The following is a 17,375-nucleotide window of genomic DNA, read 5'->3' as shown; positions in this document are numbered from 1 at the left end:
AGATACAGTTGTCTATTGCTGTGACACCAGTACTGTTTTGCTGGTACTGGCAATGGCAGGTTCTGGGCAGCAGGGGGCGCCCACGTCACAGTTTTGCCTCCATCAAAAGTAGTCCTGTGCTCCCAGATGTTGGAGAGCCATCATGTAGTGAGTGGGAGGAGGCCCTGTGTGGGTGCTTTGATGCTGTCTGTAGACTCAGCCTACTCTTGTTGTGTTCATACTCACAACCCCTAGCAAAGCATACACAAACCCCAAGTGAAAACCGGGACAGGACACAGGGAAGGTGCCTTCTTGACATTTGTCAGGTTTTTGGTTGCGTCCACTGCAGCCTCCCCTGACCTGAGATGCCGGTGGTTGCAGAGCCTGTTACCTTCTCTAGGATGGCCCCATGCATGACAGCTCAGAATAAACCCCGTTTCTTATTTCTTAACTCTGTCCTTCCCTGTTTGCAGATTTTAGATTAGAAAACTGCTTAGTTTGGTCTTTCACACTCCTATCCTCCCTTCCTTTATATAGGGAATTATTGTGGTTCTTTATTCAGAGACACACAGTAGGGGGTCTCTTTGCCCGGAGTATTTCCTTATTCAGTTACTGCTTACTGGGGCCCTTCCGTTACTATACAGTGTTTAGCTCTGGGAACACAGCAGCCAACAGAACCTGATGCAGGTACAATCTGTGGAGAGCAGCAGGCCGGTGGGAGGTGGGCCTGCTCTGGCAAAGTGGGCAAGAGCAGGAGGCGATGAGGACCTAAGGCTCTGCTCTGCTGTGGTGGTGCTGGTAGGTGGAGAGGACTCAGCCTGCCTAGCCTCTCCAGCTGGCCCTCTGGCAGGGCATGGGTGAAGAGTGGGAGGCGGGGCTCACCTCCCATGAGTTCTCACTTCCACTTGGTCTTGGTCTTCTTCCCTCTTGTCCCTGTGGTTCTGTCCAGCCCCTTGTCCACATCCCTGTGTGTTCCAACTTCCTGATTCCACATACTGGCTCTGGGTCAAAGGTGGTGGTGAGGCAACGCCTGGGCTCCCGTGGGCACTTAGTAGGCACTGTTGTCTGTGAAGTTAGCACTGTTCTGGGTACTCTAGATTGAGTACTTCACCTGTCACCATGGCTGGTGCTAAAGCCACATGCACTCACTGATCTGCCATGGGGTGGCTTTTCAGTCTTCTCTGGGCTCCAGGTAGCTGGTGTGGGAGTGAGCTGGCCTGAGCTGGAGGCTGGATGGTGACTCACTCTGAGCTGGTGCCCAGTGCTTTCTGCTCACATCTCACTGTCTTGGTGAGGCCCTCTACTGCTGTCTTCCTGGCTTCTAGTTTCTGAACTGCCTGTAGGTTTACATCTGGGAGAGCTGTGCTGGTGCAGGTGGGCCCAGACTCTCTCCTATCTCCTAGCGGTGGGAGTGGGCAGAAAGCAGGAAGGCACGCGAGAGACTGGCTACTGCCACTGTTATCTGTCACCCTTGGGCCCTGATCTGGCAGGCAACTAATCAGTCCTTACTCAGAGCACGTGTGGGTCAGGAAACAGCAGGATGGCACCGAGTCCTGGGTGTTGGCCTGGATGTCTTCTAAGTCTGTCCTCTGATGAAGAGGCTAGTCTCAGCCGTAAAAATGACCTCATCAGCTACAGAGACCAGGCCAGGCAGCCGGTATGAGGAGAGAATGTGGCCTTCAGTCTCCAGGCTACTTGTAGCTGAACCACAGCATCCAAGAACCCATTGTTTTCTTCCCTTCCCATTCCTGACTGAACATACCTGGAATGCAGCATTTCTGTTTGGAATAATGAAAGTAAGCACCTAGAACTTTCTGAATCAAGTCCTTAAGTGTTATATGGCTGGGTTCTCTCCCAAGGTCCCAGCAGATTCCTTTGTGCACATCGACCACACCTGGCACGTGTGTACTTATATCATTCATAGGTGTTTCTAGGGTCTGAAGGATATGTGGACTAGGATGTGCTGTCCTCTGCATCCCTTCCAAAACCCTATAGATTAGCGCTAGGCCCTCAGACAATTGTCACTCTGACTGTGTGTGTCACTTTGACTCTCTGGCATGGAGACAGTTCCCAGTGCCCTGTGGCCTGTAGTCATTGGACTGATTCCTAGGACTGGCCACAGCCTCCAGGCTGCTCAGAGAGCAGAGGTGATACTCCCTCTCAGCAAGGGGCAGCTCTGCAGAGGGAGGACTGTGCTCTCTGAGCCATCTCTAGCTGTGGGAGCCACTCCCCTTGTTTGTTACTTCCCCTGTAATCCCCCCCCCCCCCCCCCCCCCGTCTGGGTGTTAGCAGCCCTTCCCTGGGCTGGGGGTGGGGATGAAGGTGGTTCCTGTGAGCCCTACCTACCCCTTGCTGCCCCCACTGGCCCCTGTCCTGTGCTCATGACTGTATCTCCCCAAAACGCCCTTGGCCTAAGGGGACTTGAGCTGTTGTAGGTTCTCATTCTGGTCAGCAGTCACTGTAGCTTCCACATGGAAAGCAAGGGGAGGTGGTGTGGATTCAGCCCCTTGATGTTGGCCTTGTGGTCCCTCATCTCTTTCAAGGAAAAGCAAAGGTGGGACATGCCTAGGCATGCTCATCTGGTGGCTGACACAGACCCAAGGCCTCACTTTCTAGGTCTGCCCCCACCTAACCCTAAGGTCTAGGGTGGTGGAGGACCGTAGAGGCTGATTGGCTAGCCTCTGATGCTTGGAGGCACCTGGCTGAGCAGTTCACCGAGGCTCGGGGAAGTGGCCGGGAATTTTGCAGCGTGACCCAGGTTATAGCAGCAGTTTGTCCGTCCTCCCTTCTTCCTTTCACAAGCCAGGATCCATCAGGTTCACACATTCTTCCGTTGTTCGTACTTGGGAAGCAAACATAGCCAATCATGTGTCACAGATGCTGCGTGGAGGTGGAGGGGTTTTTAGGAACGTACTGGATCCTGCTGGCTGCCACCAAGGAAGCGCGTGCATATGGAGCAGGCTTATAATAGAATCAGCGGCAACTGTAATTAAGGTTGCAAACCATACCACGCCGCTAAAACACAATTTCTCTGCAGCTGTTGTGCTGAGAAATTACCCCTATCAGCTAGTGTTGCTCTTCAGATTCGGTAGAGGAAATGCTTTAAAAATGATCTCACAGGGTGATTTATATATAAATGGCTCTTCTGTGTGAGTCGATCAAGATAGAGTCTGAGTCCCTGGCAGACCACAGCTTCCTCAGTGTCCTGTTGCCATGGGTGACGAAGGGAGCACATGGAACTGAAATGTCTGAACTTTTCTGACATGCACAGGCATGCCGCTGTGTTGGATGGGGTTTTAGATCCAGGTGCCTGGCACGATATGGGCGTTTTCTTGTCTTAAGATGAATTTGGAAAAGGGGCTGTCAGAAGATTCGGACGTTTTTACTGACCAGCAGGTAAGTGATCCAGCTGCGTGTGTTGTGCAAATGGACTTCCATAAGAAAGCTTGGCATCCATCCGGGTTACTCTTGATCTCTACCTGTTCCGGGAATAGTAGCTGTGGAATTTCCAGGTGCTTTGAAGTGCAACCTTTGAAGCTGTTTTCCTGGGGTCATGAGAGCCGTGGAGTGACTACCACAGCAGCGCAGCGATCAATGACCACAGCCCCAATGCAGGGCTGGGCTGTTTAGCTAGGGCAGAGTGAGCTCCATGGGTGAGTGTGGGACCCAGACCCCAGCCCAGTGCAGGGCTGACTGTTTGGCTGCTTGGGACACTGGTCCCTCTTAACCCCTTGGGAGCCTGTATTGCCTGTACCCTGTGAGGCTGTCTGAAAACACCAATGTTTTTCTTTTAGTTACCCATAATAATTCTAACAGCTCTAAAAGATGCTAGTGAATGTTTTGTTGAAATACTGAGTTTCAAGTGGATAAACATTAACATTTCTCTTCTTGTTAAATTGCTAGCTTATAGCTCACATTTCAAAATATAACAAATTGGCTCTGCAGGAACATACAGACAAGTACTGGAGTTTAATGTTGGGTTATTATAGGAGTGTATGGAGTTGAATGTGTTATAGAGTGTTTTTTAAAAAACTTTGAGAGAAGATAAAAAGAGAATTTTTCTTTTTATGATAGTTTCATGTTGCTAGGAAGATAAAAATAAATTTAAGTGTATATGGGAAACTGTCATTAATTCCTGGGTACTTATTTCCAACTTTTCCTTTCCCGGGAATTGCTTAATCTTTCTTCCTAATATCTAATTCACACTTCCTGGAGGAGAAGCTGCTAGAATGTCAGTGCCAGGTGTGGGTGTAGACATTAGTACACGGGAGGATGGCCATACTCTTCCCTTTGCCTCAGATGGAACTGGTCTCATGGGTCAGGGCTGGGTTTCCAGGGTAGAACAGTTCTCGCTGGGTTGAGTTTGTTTAGGTGGCGTGGTCATATTGGAAGTACTGACAGCTCCCTGCTTCCTAGCCTTTCCTTTCCCACCAGGCACTGGCCAGCTGCGTTGCAGCTGGAGGCTGGGACAGGTGCTCCCTATCCCTTTGGTTGGAGGTAAAGTAGAGCTACTTCTCAAACCCCAGGTACCAAGGGGATCCCTCTTTCCTCTGAGCCTCAGATTGCTTGTCTTTAAAGTGGGGGGCTCATAAGAGTAGTGGGGTCCCGTGCGCATGGCCTGTAGCTTTCTGAAAGTGCAGGTGGCTGTGTTGTCTTTGCCCTGAGGCAAGGGGCTCTGTAGTGTTCCTAGGTCCTGTCCCCTGTCTGTTGGGGCACAGGGACAGCTGGATGGGAATTAGACCCAGACAGCCAAGAGTCTCTCAATGGTTAGAAACACTGACCATGGCTTCCTCAGATTATGTAGATTGGGAGAACATGTAGCCCTCTGCCATACATATGCGGGACTGCATGGCCATTAAATGTAGTCCTGGGCATTGGTACTACTCAAGGAAAACAAAACTGTAGTCCAAAGAAGTTATCATCGGAGAGCAGCATTCCCAGTCTGCTGTCAGCCTGCAGGGTCTCCCTCCCCTTGGTGGTGTGTAGGGAGTGGCAGTAGTGCCCAGAAGCATTCAAGGCCCTGTGGAGTGAGGTGACGGTCCGCACATCCTGCAGGTGAGACACTATCTCTTCCTCAGGCCTCAGATGTCAGGACCAGAGGTTGGGCCATGTGGTCATCCTTGTGGGAGAGTAGCCATTAGGTTGAATGGAGTGCTGTTTCATATTTTAAAACGAAACTGGTCCTGTTGTAAGGAAAATAAGTGACTTTCCTTTTTGGGTTGTATGGCGAGCAGGACTGTAGTGGGTAGCCTGTACAGGGCATGAACGGGCTCCTGCTAGGGCTCTGCTGCCTATACGGCTACAGCTGTACCCACGATACAGGAAAAGACCTTTGAGTCTGGTGAAGGCAGAGCCTTGTTGGGACATGGGAAACAAATGACTAGCACGGAAGATGAGAGTGTCAAGGGGACTTGGGCTGAGGGGTGGCCCAGATTCCAGTGTCCAGAGTGCCCATTGCCTCTCATGTCTGGAACCTTTTGCCTTGTCCTCATAGTGCCTGCCCTGTTTGAAAAGACTAGGAGTTGATGAGGGGCTGTGCTGGCAGCATTGAGCCTGGCAGTGTGGGTATCTTAGCAGTGATGAGTGCAGCTTAGCTGGTGGCAGCCGTGGGACGTGAGAAAGCCATGCGATGTGTTTGAGGTTGCCTCTGCCAGGCTTTTGTTGAGCCTTTGTGGGCTGATCTTGGAGAAAATTGTGGAATCTTTTTCCCCCCTTTGAGTTTCTCTTTCAGTCAAATTAAATTATCCTGTTCATCTGCCATGGACTGCCTATTATTGTAGGGCCCTGAAATGATGCCCCGCTGGGCTGAGCATGGCAGGCCCACTGTTCGGAAGTGCAAGCAAGGTGAAGCTGGTCAGCTGCTTGCAGGGTTGAAAATGCTAGAAAGCACAGAGCAGCCAGTTCTTAAAGCATGGCCAAGTCATTTAGGGTACTGAGCATGTTCACATGAACAACTTGTTTGCAATAGGAAAAACTCAGACAGTCCAAACCACGTATGTGGGCACACATGGGTAGATGTCTAGGGACATATTTTCCTAGCAGTAATAAGTGAGTAATGTAAAGCTGCTTTGGTGTACAGTTGAGAGAGTGCTGCTGACAGGTGTGCAGGCTGTGGCCTGGCAGTTGTCACAAGAATTTGCTCCTGCGTAGACCACCTCCTCCTGGTCCTGCAGGTCCAGCCCCTCCACCAAGTAAGGTGCTGCCCCTAACTGTCTTTGTCAACACAGGCTTTTTCCAGACCTTGAAACGAAGTCACCTACACACTGCCACCCCCAACCTCCACAACCTTCACTACCTTGCTGGGACACAGAGCCCTCCACACATCCCTGTCTCCCCCTGGATACCTGGGAGCTCCATCAGAATTGATTCTGCTCCCCTAGCTCAGGAAAGGTTAGCCTCTGTCCTCTGACTCAGCAGCTGTGATCTTGACTTTTCAGACTCCTGACCCTTCAGATAGCATAAGAAAGCCATAACTGCATCCTCCAAGGGCAGTTGACTGATGTCAGTCCTTTATGGATAGATGCCTTTTCGCATGGTTTACAATGAGAGTGACACACTTGTGACAGTACTGTGCATTGTTTGCAGTGGCACTGATGACATGGTGCTCAGCTGCTCACCACAGGTGACTGTACTTCTCACAGTTGGCCCACAGTGCCCTCCTTCCCATGCCCGCAGGAGTGTGAGGTACACCTCTGGTTATTCTGGCTCCTCCTGCTCTCCCTCCTTCAGGAACACAGGCCAGCCCAATCAGGTGCTGGCAGCACCGTGTGACTGCGGTGCTGAGCCCATGTTGTGAATGTTCCATCCCTCTGCTGCCCCAGGAGATGAATGTTACGGAATTCATAATGTAAAAAAGTCACGTTGAACTGCAGGTGACTGGTTTACCATTGAGACACATCCTTTGGGACTGTGATGAATCCCAAGGAAAAAGGGGAATGATTTGGGGACTCCTGCCTCTTCCCCTTTCCTGTGCCTCCTCATCCCTCCCTTACACCTGGCCACTGCTGACCCTCCCTCTTCTAATGGCTCCGTTCATTTCTCCATGGCTTCATGGCTGTTTGTCTGTCTGTTGAGGCCTTTCTAGTGTGTGACTCCTTTTTAAAAAATGATTTGCTTATTTTGATTTTCCATGTATGAGTACTGTATCTGCTCGAATGCCTATGTGCCATTTGCATGTGGAGGTCAGGAGAGAGTTCCTGATCCCCTGGAACGGTAGTTACAGACGGCTGTGAGCTACCCTGTGGGTGCTGGGCATTTACCTCAGGTCCTCTGGAAGAGCTGCCGGTGCTCTTAGCTGCTGGGCCATCCAGCTCATGCTCCTCCTGACTCTGTGGGCCTCCCCGGGGTACAGCAGTTTGTGCTCTGGTGTTGCACATATGAAGGCTCCTGAAGGTGGAGTCGTACTGCCCCTTCTCAGGGTGCTGTGCCCTGTGCCCGCCCGCCTAGTGAGTGGAGCGTCTCAGACGAGGTGGAGTGGGTAACAGTGCCGTGGCCAGGCTTGGCCCAGGGCTGCCTCATTAGTGACCATGGTGTTTACTTACTGCTCCTGATCCCTGCCTGTCTTCTCTTTCTTGAGGACTCTGGCTTTCGTCAACAGTAGCATATTATCATGTACACTTCTCTGTACTGACTTTCCTATAAATTTAAAACTGTTTTAAAAATTGAAAGTTTTGCCTTTTCAGAAAGGTGCCTCTCGAACTTAGCTCAGTGTCTTGTCAGATGGAAACAGCACTGTGCTCATTCCCAGTGTCCTTTTCCTCGTGGGCATCGGTCCTTGGAGGCCATCCTCTCACTGCCTGTCTTTGGTTTCCAGGCCCCTGTCCCTAGGCCTCCATGCTCCCCTAACGGTGGATTCTACTGTATGCTAAACTTTCCTGGTATCTGTGTCCAGTCTGCTATGATTTGAGGGCCTGCTATTTGTCTTGAGTGACACAAGGTGACACCTTGTTGAGGTTTACACTCTTAAGATTGATAGGATTTCTGAATGTGCACATCAGCAGGGATTGTCCTCACGTCCCCAGGAAGAGCTGGCTCTGGGGCCTTCCAGCCTCACACTGTGGTGGCAGATGATTTGCCCTGGCATGGAAAATCCAACTTGTAAAGGAGGCCAGCATGCAGAATGGTCTCATACTGCTTGTAGATATCCTATAAGGTGACAGTTAAGTGGTTACAGGTCTGGAGAGGTAGCTCAGCACCTCAGCACCACTGGCTGCTCTTCCAGAGGACACGGGTTCAATACCCAGCATCCACATGGCAGCTCACAATCATTTGCAATTTCAGTTTCAGCGTTACAATCTGATGCCCTTTTCTGGCCTCTGAGGCTCACAAGTGGTGACAGCCATACAGGCAGGCAAAATAACCACATACCTAACTTAAAAATTAATTGGTTGCACCCTCTTGGTGGTAAGGAAATATGAATTCCCTAGACCTGGGTTTTTATGGGTTCAAACCCATCACAGGTTATAGCAGTCACAGTAAGAAGTGACTTCTCTCTATGTGCCATGACGGTCTCATGGTCGTAGACGTAGGCTGCCTTCCAGGTGGGCCCGCTGAGTCCTTCGTCATGTATCATGACAGGGTAGTGATAGGGGCTCCTCGGTATCAGCCAGAGTGGATAGAGAGTGCTAGCTGGCTGCCTGGTAGGCCTGGATGTGGGGTGTAAAGTCAGATAGGACGTGCATAAATCCAGGTGCCCTGCTGGGTTGTGTATCATATGGGGAGAGTGGATAGTGTCTTATGGCCATGGGTTCTGTGTGTTCCTGTTGCCTGCCACTGGAGTGCCTGTTGGACACCACTGAGTAGATTGTTTTCCTGGACAACATGCCCAGGGGAGGCCCAGATGTGATGATGAGCCAGACTGTGCTCACTTGCTGTCTGTCCTCTGGCTGCCTGCACCTTAGAAGCCCTGTTCAGCTGAGACCTGAGTGCCATAGCAGAAGTGGTAGAACCCTGGGGAGACAGGGCCTGGGGGCAGGGCTCCAGGAAGCTTTCTATGGGGCCAGCTACAGCCCAGGCCACAGGAGGGGAGGGTTCTGCTACCTTGGTATGCTGCAGACATGAAAGTAATGATACTGGACCTGCTATGTGTCACATGCCTTTTCCGAGCCACCCTGGCACTCTGCTATCCTGCCTGCCCTTGGAGAGGAACCAAGGATACTGCGGTCAGGATCCTAACCACAGGCTACAAGGGCTCTTCCATGCTCTACCTTCACCTACTGCTCCTGGGATGCCTGCATTCTTATCCAGCTTCCCTTCCCTCCTGGCTTCCATCCTGGGCCACTTAACCACTGATAGACCAATATCAAGCATCCAGATGAGCCCAGGCTGGGCTCCCTCAGAGAACTCATGACAGTTTCACACACACACACTATCACCACCACCACCACACCACACCACCACCACCACACCACCACACCACACCACACACACCTCTTTTTATCTATCCCTCTCCAGGCCTTTCCCAGACCTTCAGTGGCCACTCTTCTACTTTGGGGGTGTGTGGTTAGGAACACACGCTTTCTGTCCTGCCTTCTCACACCCCAGGTCCCACTCCGGGGAGGGGGTAACACTGATGGGTACACAGAGCCTGAACTGAACGCGGTCTGGTACTGGCAAGCCCTTGCCCTGCAGGGTGCCCTCACTGGGGTATCAGTCTTAAGCTGGTATCACAAGGGTTGTTAATAAGACTGTGATGTCAGACATGCTGGGATTTGTTCTTTTCAAGTGAAAATGACGGCAACTTCCTCTTACAGGGAGTCACCAGCTGGGGCGGAGTTGGAGCCCCAAGGCTTGACTCACTGTCTGCTTCTCAGAGCATGCCTGGGTAGCTGGGAGTCTCCCAGGGCCTTGGGTTGTGTTCTCCATGGAGGAAGTGGAGTGCTGTTCCCTGGATCTTGTCATGAGATGTAATTAATTAACTCATGTCTCTCTCTCTTTTCTTTCAGTCTGCAACTGTGTCTGATGGTGGTAAGTCATATATACTTTATTATTTTTATTGCCATTTTCAAATTATGAAAATATATTTGCCATTTGATGTACTCAGGAAAGAGGTTTTCCCTGCCTTTCCCTGCTGGGAAGGTCTCAGTTGGAGTTGGGCCGGGGTAGCTTCCTGGTGGTTTGGGCCTGTGTTTAACTAACATGGCAGTAGAAACTCCGTGATAGCCTGCGCTGGCGGCGTGCTGAGCTGCAGTTCATGCTCCTGCACGCCTGTGATCAACAAGCAAAAACACGCTTGCTGATCCCTTGTACATCCAGCTTCCGAACGAGCAAGTTCAGCTCTCAGAGCACTTGCTGGATTTGAGTCATTCTGAAAGTTACCTTAAGGAAATTGTAGTAGATGAGAGTGTGGGATGAAGAAAAATAAAAGCTTTCTTTCTGTCCTTAAAACATTTTGTGTACAGGGCTCTTTTAGTGGGACTGGCTAGGAAAGAAAACACTAGCCAGGTTTCACTCCATTTCTCTGACATAATCCCTGGTTTTTATTCAGGGTTAAAACAAAACAAAACAAAAAAAAAAAACCTGCCTAAAACTATCTAGAGGGTTTCATCTAGACATTCCTCATGCATGTTGTATTCTTAGTACAACAGAGAACTTAGTGTCGTCTCTCCTCACAGCTGCCCACCTCAGGCTGGGTCCCATGTCCCACAGTGCAGGCAGAGCCAATGGTTCTGTAAGGGTCACAGAGTGGGGGAGTGGAGGGCCATACAGCTTGAATTACAAACCTGCTTGTGTGGGAACGCGGAGCACTGGGAGCCTGAGCACCAGTGTTAGAAGCGTGTATTTTAGAATAAAGGGGTTATATTTCCTGTGTTATGTACAATAATGATCGTGTCATTTAATCAGTCTTAAGCCAGGAGCAGGAAAAGCCTCCTTAATACAAGGAGAGAAGTAGGACACACGTGCAGCCAAGCCTGGGCCACAGACACGGACACAGACAGCTTCACGGCCTTGGTGCTGGCTTCTCTTTTCAGGCAGAGGACATTTATTCTTGTGGGGAGTTTATATACTTGAAAGGTTTCCATAATCCATTAGTGTAATAATAGGCAATATTTTTATTGACCTTCCAAAGCTCTTCCCTGTTGTTAGGAGTTGGGGAAGCCAGCCCTCCCCAGCCCCAGCATTTCAAGTTGTCCCATAAGTTTCAGAAGGGTCCTTTCTAGGATGGGAACCCCCCTGGCTCCCAGCCCCCACTGTGCCTTTCTGAGGAAGTGGTGTCCTGGCCAGGTGATTCCCCTGTCCCTGGGGCTTTACACTCTGTGTCCCCTCCTCCTTTACTTCAGACCCCAGGTCCACAGGGCTGTGTTCTGTTCCTGTGTGAGGGCCAGATTTCAGTAACTCTGCTAGACAGCTGGATATATATTATTTTGTCACTTTTTATGCTTTTATTATTTTTCTACTTTTAGTCTCTTTTCTGATTATGAGATTAAATTGAAGAGGCCGTGTGTTAGTTCCAGGAGGCCAGTGCCATGTGCCTGGTTACATTGATACTGAAGTAAGTATCACCCCAATTGAGGTCCCTGGGGCTCAGGCCTAGAGAAGGGCTTCTGTCCTTCAGCCTACTGATGCAGCTAAGACCTTCCATTTCCCACAGGCCCCAGGAGCTCTTTCCTACTCCCTCATGCTGTGCCAAGACGCCTGTGGAGAAGAGCTAGGCAGAAGCTCAAATGTTTCCACATGGAGATATTTTATAGACTTGGTCAGTGTAGACAGGTTCCCACATGGAGCCTAGGAACCACAGCGCACTGTTGCTTCTGTAGGAAAAATGTGCTCCAAGTACAGGCAGGGGTGAGGGGCCAGCTCAATCTGTGCCCAGCTCGGGCTATGGCTGCCTCCTTATCCAGCCTGGGCTACGGTTTTAGGAAATCTCATACTCTTCAGAAGTATCCTGCACCCAGCTAACCATGCCCTTGGTGTAGCACAACTCTTTTGCTGTCATTCCAGGCCATGTGTAACATTTGGTAATGTGTGCTCCTACCATGTCGTTTCGTGCTGTTTTAAGGAAGTTGGGCTGTTGCCACTTATGATTTTGCTCAGAGTGTGCTCTTCACTTGCTCAGCAGGAAAGGGCTTCAGGCCACTGCACCACAGCCTGCGCTTGGCCTTCTGTGGAGGATAGCAGATCCTGCCTAGAGAGGGAGTGTCCCTAGCATCCAGAGACTTCCTGATGATCCTCTTGTTGAAAACTTGTCCAAACAGAAAACCAGGCTAACCTGGAAGTTTGAAAATGTGTGAACCAATTATGGACTGGCGTGTATGTAGCTCATGGTTAGAGCCTTTCTTAGCATGCTTGAGTTCAGGGGTTTATCTCAACTCAGGAAGGAGTGAGAGAGAGGGAGGGAGAGGAGGGGAGGGGAGGGAGAGGGGAGGGGAGGGGTATGAATATGAGAGTTCCACTGTTGATGCTGGAACTGAAAGGAGTTTTCCACCTTAGATAGATAAGGCTTGACTTTCACATTGTTTTCTGTGGTACCTCACTCCATAGTGCTCCACCTCTGTCCTTCCGCAGTGTCCCCTCTGTCCTCCCACAGTGATCTACCTCTGCACTACCTGTGTTCCCACAATGCCACCTCTGTGTGCCCGTGGAGCTTAAGCTCTTGAACTTCCTATTAGCAGCTGTGCCAGGGCCTCCCCTCCCACCCAACTCTGGTTTTCTCAGAAGGGTACACCACCTTCTGCTGCCTGGGGACGTTTAGGTGTGCCTTTCCTGCCAAGGGTTCGGTAGTTCTGGTGTGTGAAGTAAACTGGCAGCAGGCAGATCATTAGAAACATTATTACTGCCAGATGTAGCATGCAGACAGCTTGCAAGTCCCTGGGAGCAGGACATTTACAGAACTTAAGAGAGGAGTCTGTGAAAGGTATGAGAAAGAAATACAGGCTAACAAGGTGGTCTTGTCACAAAGGTAGTAGTCAGCTGTGATCTCCTGCTTGGATTGGAGTCAGAACTCCTCCTTTCTATGGAAGGATCCCCCCCAGCCTCTGGTTAAACCTGCTCTTCACTAAGAGAGACAGATACCAAGCTTCTTTTATCTTTCGGGGTCCTTGTGAGGGCAGCACCCTTTGATTCATGACAGAGAAGGGCTGCATGGTGGTTTATAGTGGGTACAGGCATTTCGCATACAAGCCTAATAACCTGAATTCTGTTCCTGGAACTGCGTGATATAGGGAGAGAACCAACTCCCCCAAATTGTCTTCTGATCTCTGCAAACACACACACACACACACACACACACACACACACACACACACACACACACACACACGAGAGAGAGAGAGAGAGAGAGAGAGAGAGAGAGAGAGAGAGAGAGAGAGAGAGAGAACTGAAATATGCAGAGAAACAGATTGGAGAAGCTAGGACTGTTAGCATGATGCACCTGGCACAATCACACTTTAGCAGTGTGAAGTTGGGGGTGGGTGTGGCTTTGGGATCTGTGTGACATCTTTCCTAAGCTCTCTCTGCTGTCCATTCGCCATGTCTTCATGCCATACCCTTCAACTCCGTAACTCCCCTGCCCCCACACCCATGGATCCTTCGTATAGGACTGAGGCTTTGCCTTGCAGTGCACACCCTCCCCTCCTCTCCCCCTCCCCCACACCTGTGCTTGTCCTCTGCAGTTTCTGACAGGACACTAGTTGTGGCCTGCCCACACCGAACTTGGCCCCACTTTGTCTGAACAGTGCGGTAGTCTACTACTGTCCCAGAGTAGCCTGCAGTGACCCTGCCAGTGGCTCTGCAGCACACCAGATCTGTCCCTGTGCTCTCCCTGGTGTCATTCCTCCCCTGTCCACCCGCCTGCCCCTTCTCTGAGTAGTAGTCCGCATCCTGTCCTGCCAGTGACTGGCATGAGAATGCTTGGTGAGAGGATCATGGGATGTGGGATCTGGGCCCCAGTGATCTTCAGTGACAGCCCCAGCATTGGAAGGCTGGGTTAGAGCAGTGGCTTTCAAAGTGTTTTCAGCAGCAAAATGCTCTTAAACTCAGTCAGCAAATGTCCTATCCTGGAGCACAGATGGAAAATGCCTGGCTGAATGGCAGGCCAGAGGGCATCGAGTCTGTCTAGGCCTTCTTCTCCAGGCTGCTAAACCTTGGGTTGGGTCCTCTCTGCTTTTATCCTTTTCTTATGTGAAGGATGGGCATGAGTGGCCTCTCCTTTGACCCTCTGCCCACGTGCAGAGTAGATAGCAGAGTCAGTGATGCCCCCCCCCCCCCGCCAGCTGTGTGACTGCCATGCGCATGACTGTAGGTTTGCTTTGAGGCTGGACTCTCAGTGGGACTTGAAGGAAGAGAGTAGCAGGCCAAGGGCTATTCTTGGCCTGCTGTGCCCTGTGGGTGTGGGGTTCTGGGTGCTTGACACTGGGCTAGGCTGGGCTGGGTACTTGTCTGTAGATGGCACGTGTCTAGACTCTAGGCTGTCCTGGGTGCTTGGCTGGGCTGGCCTGGACACAAGGCTGAGTGCTTGGAGCCTAGGCGACTCCCCAGAGTCTACCCTGGAGACTTGAGCAACTATGATGAGGATGGACACTGGCTGCTGAGAGTGGGGGGGCACCTTTGCTTCATGTTTTTGTCTCTGTGACCTGTGCCAGGTGCTTGTGAGCTTGGCCGGGTCTGCTTAGCCCTCCTCCTGGTGAAGCCCAGCCAGGTCCTCCCTCAGGAGGCTGCTAGGCTCTCTCAGTCCTCTCATTCCTGTTAGTTTCGGTTTTTATGGTTTCCAACTCCGCGATCCGATCCGGAGGGCTGCCTAACCTCTCAAGCAACTGTGAAAACCCTTCGGATGTTCTGGCAATGTCCATGTGCTCCTGCCTCTTGCCCTCCTCACTCCCTGACACTTCTTAACTGTTCATCCTCACCCTAAGGGGCGGGTGGGGTAGATTTGGGGTCTTCCCAGGGCTGCACTCAGGCAAGCCATCTTCCCTTCCTGTCTGGTAACTTTGGCTTTGCTTCAGCCGGATAGCATCTTCTGCCCTACAGTGCAGTGGTCCACATCACAGGTGTGCTAAGCTGATGCAGATGCTGCTCAGTGATGAAGGGCCAGCCACAAGGATTTGGAGTTAGGTTGTATTCACTTTCAACATATGCAGCATTGCAATTAAGACAATTCTTGGCAGGCGAAACCACAGTCTAAAACACAAGAGATGAGGGGCGTGAAAGGAGCCCAGTGGATCCTAGGCTACCGTGCAGCGTGACTCTGGTTCATGGCACCACTGCCTAATCTAGCACTTTTCAAAGCTGCTCACTAACTAGCGGGAATGGGATGTTAATTTGTAGCATGTGGGGTGAAAGCAGGTGTTTTAATCAGAGCCTTTTATTTGGCTCAGTAGTTCACATTTTTTATGGCTTTTTTGGACTTAAAACTCAAACAGACTGTAGACTGTTGGGAAAGCAGGAAGACTTGGTTTCTGCCAAGATGCCTCCCAACACACTCATTTCTCTCTGGTTTTACAAGACATTTGGAAGGAGTTTTTATTAGTAACTATGTTGTGAATTTTTTTTCAAGCAAAGTTCAAAAGTAATAAAGCCAGTGACTCCTTCCTCCCCTCCCTTCCTCGCACCTTCCCTCCTCCCTCTCTTCTACTTGTGGGAACCTTGGGTGTGTTGGTCAGAACTTGTCTCTAGTGCCCTGGAGTGGGAGTGGGGGCCTCTTGATTACCCTCTGTCTTCGGAGGCCCACCCGAGGCAGCTGTGCACCTCCCCTCACCAGGGAATGCATTCTTTAGATTCTTAGAGAACAGAACTCAGTGGATCTGAGCCTTGTGTGGGGGTCTGAGGCAGAGAAGCAGTATGAGCCTGGCTCTGAGACCAGGAGGGTACAGTCAGGGAGGTGATGCCCAGGGGCTTCCTGCGTCTGTCTCCATGCTCCGTTCCGGAGGAGTTGACGTAGTATGCTCACTTGCAAAAGCCTTTGCAGTGCATGCCTGGGGTTTGTGCTTTTTTACACGTTGATGAAGAGCTGTGTAGGGGTGCTGTCCTCCCTGGCATTCCACTTAGCACCATCAAGCCTTTGGCTGGAGAACTGGGTAGCAGGAAAAAAACCATGAATGTCTCAATTGCACACATGAGAGGATCTTCACAGGAATGAGTAGGGAGGAATGGCAAAGAGCAGCATAAGGAGGAGACTGGGTCTCTGGACCAGTTTGGCACTTGCTGAAAGTGCTGCTAGATGAGTGTGTGTGGGGGGGGCACGACACGGAGGGCTCGGCGGCACAGTTCTTTGTCATTTGACCAAGGTGTTTTCCAGACTTGGCATATGAAGGATACCCCTCCTGAAAGAGTCTTTATGTTCATAGCTTGATGGAGTCCCTCCAGGGATTCCCACCAGAACTGGTTGGATCTGGAACTTCCCCAGACTTGTGCAAGGGCTGGCAGCGTTCATCCTATAACTGCAAACCAGTCCCTGCAACCTCCTGGGGCCTTGCCTTGAGCATGAGCTGTCTAGAGTCAGCAGTGAGACGTCCTGAGTGGTCCCTACCTCCCTCTCCACCAGTTGTGTCTGAACTGCATGCTGAAGCCCTTCACTTTCTCTAGTTCTGATCTGTCTCTTCAGCTCGATGAAGTGTCTTTTCTGCTGTAGTTCCCAGCATGCCTCCTGGTAAATGGGGTGATCTAAGCACTCACCTCCTTGATGGCTTTCCCATCGGGAGTGACAGTGGTCCAGCGTCCAAGGATCATTGCTACACACATTTAGTTTAATTTTCTAGTGCTAGGTGGTAGTAGGGTTCCAGTCACAGCCAGCCCATCACAACCAACATCCTGTGATTGCAATGCTTTCACATTCTTGTTGTGGAACATGATTTAGAAAATTCAGAATAAATTCTGAGCTCCATACAAAGAGCTCCCATGGTTACTCATCCCACAGGATTAACACTGCCCTTAGAATCCTGAAGTTCCAGGTCTCACCTCTAATATTCCTGGAGTATCCTGTATGCTACACATTGCAGGCGTAGGAAGTAATCACTTCCTCCTTCATTCAGAGCTGATTCTGGAATCAGCAAGCCCTGCCTGCTGCCCGTCCGGGTACTTTTTCTGCCTTTGCAAAGCATTCAGTCCTGGAAGTCAGAGCATTGCGATGAAGTGGGTCATGACCATGAACACAGCAGAACCTGTCTTCTGAGATGTCACTGTGCATACTCTGGTGCTTCTTGGTGTTCTACCCAGCTCTCCATGGAGCAGTGTGGGGCTCCCGAAAGTTTTCTGCACACTGTAGAATATTGGGGCTCACCTCCTTGGAGGGCTCTCTGTGTGGCACTGTATGGTGTGACACTCAAGCATGTCCTTCGATGAGGGCCAGGTTGTGGTGCTGTGTGCCTACTTAGCTCCACAGGTTCCTGGGTTTCCAGCCCTCACCTCAGTGAATGGCAGATGTAATTCGGTGCTATGTAGTCCCTCTCCATTTTGTATCCAGA

At 50.8% G+C, this 17,375-nt stretch overlaps 1 protein-coding gene across 3 annotated transcripts in view; it reads left to right on the top strand.

The window, feature by feature from the left end:
- Nucleotides 1-17,375, top strand: part of Rgs12 (regulator of G protein signaling 12) — a 90,628-nt gene that overhangs the window by 40,063 nt on the left and 33,190 nt on the right. For all 3 annotated transcript variants that reach the window (XM_051200379.1, XM_051200378.1, XM_051200380.1), the window contains exon 4: nt 9,924-9,945. In XM_051200379.1, coding sequence (XP_051056336.1) covers nt 9,924-9,945 — 22 coding nt within the window. The remainder of the gene's footprint in view (nt 1-9,923; nt 9,946-17,375) is intronic.

This window comes from Phodopus roborovskii, unplaced genomic scaffold, assembly GCF_943737965.1.
Source record: "Phodopus roborovskii unplaced genomic scaffold, PHOROB, whole genome shotgun sequence".
Classification (NCBI taxonomy): domain Eukaryota; kingdom Metazoa; phylum Chordata; class Mammalia; order Rodentia; family Cricetidae; genus Phodopus; species Phodopus roborovskii.
Note: the sequence above shows the minus strand (reverse complement) of the source record. Positions and strands in the feature narration are given on the sequence as shown.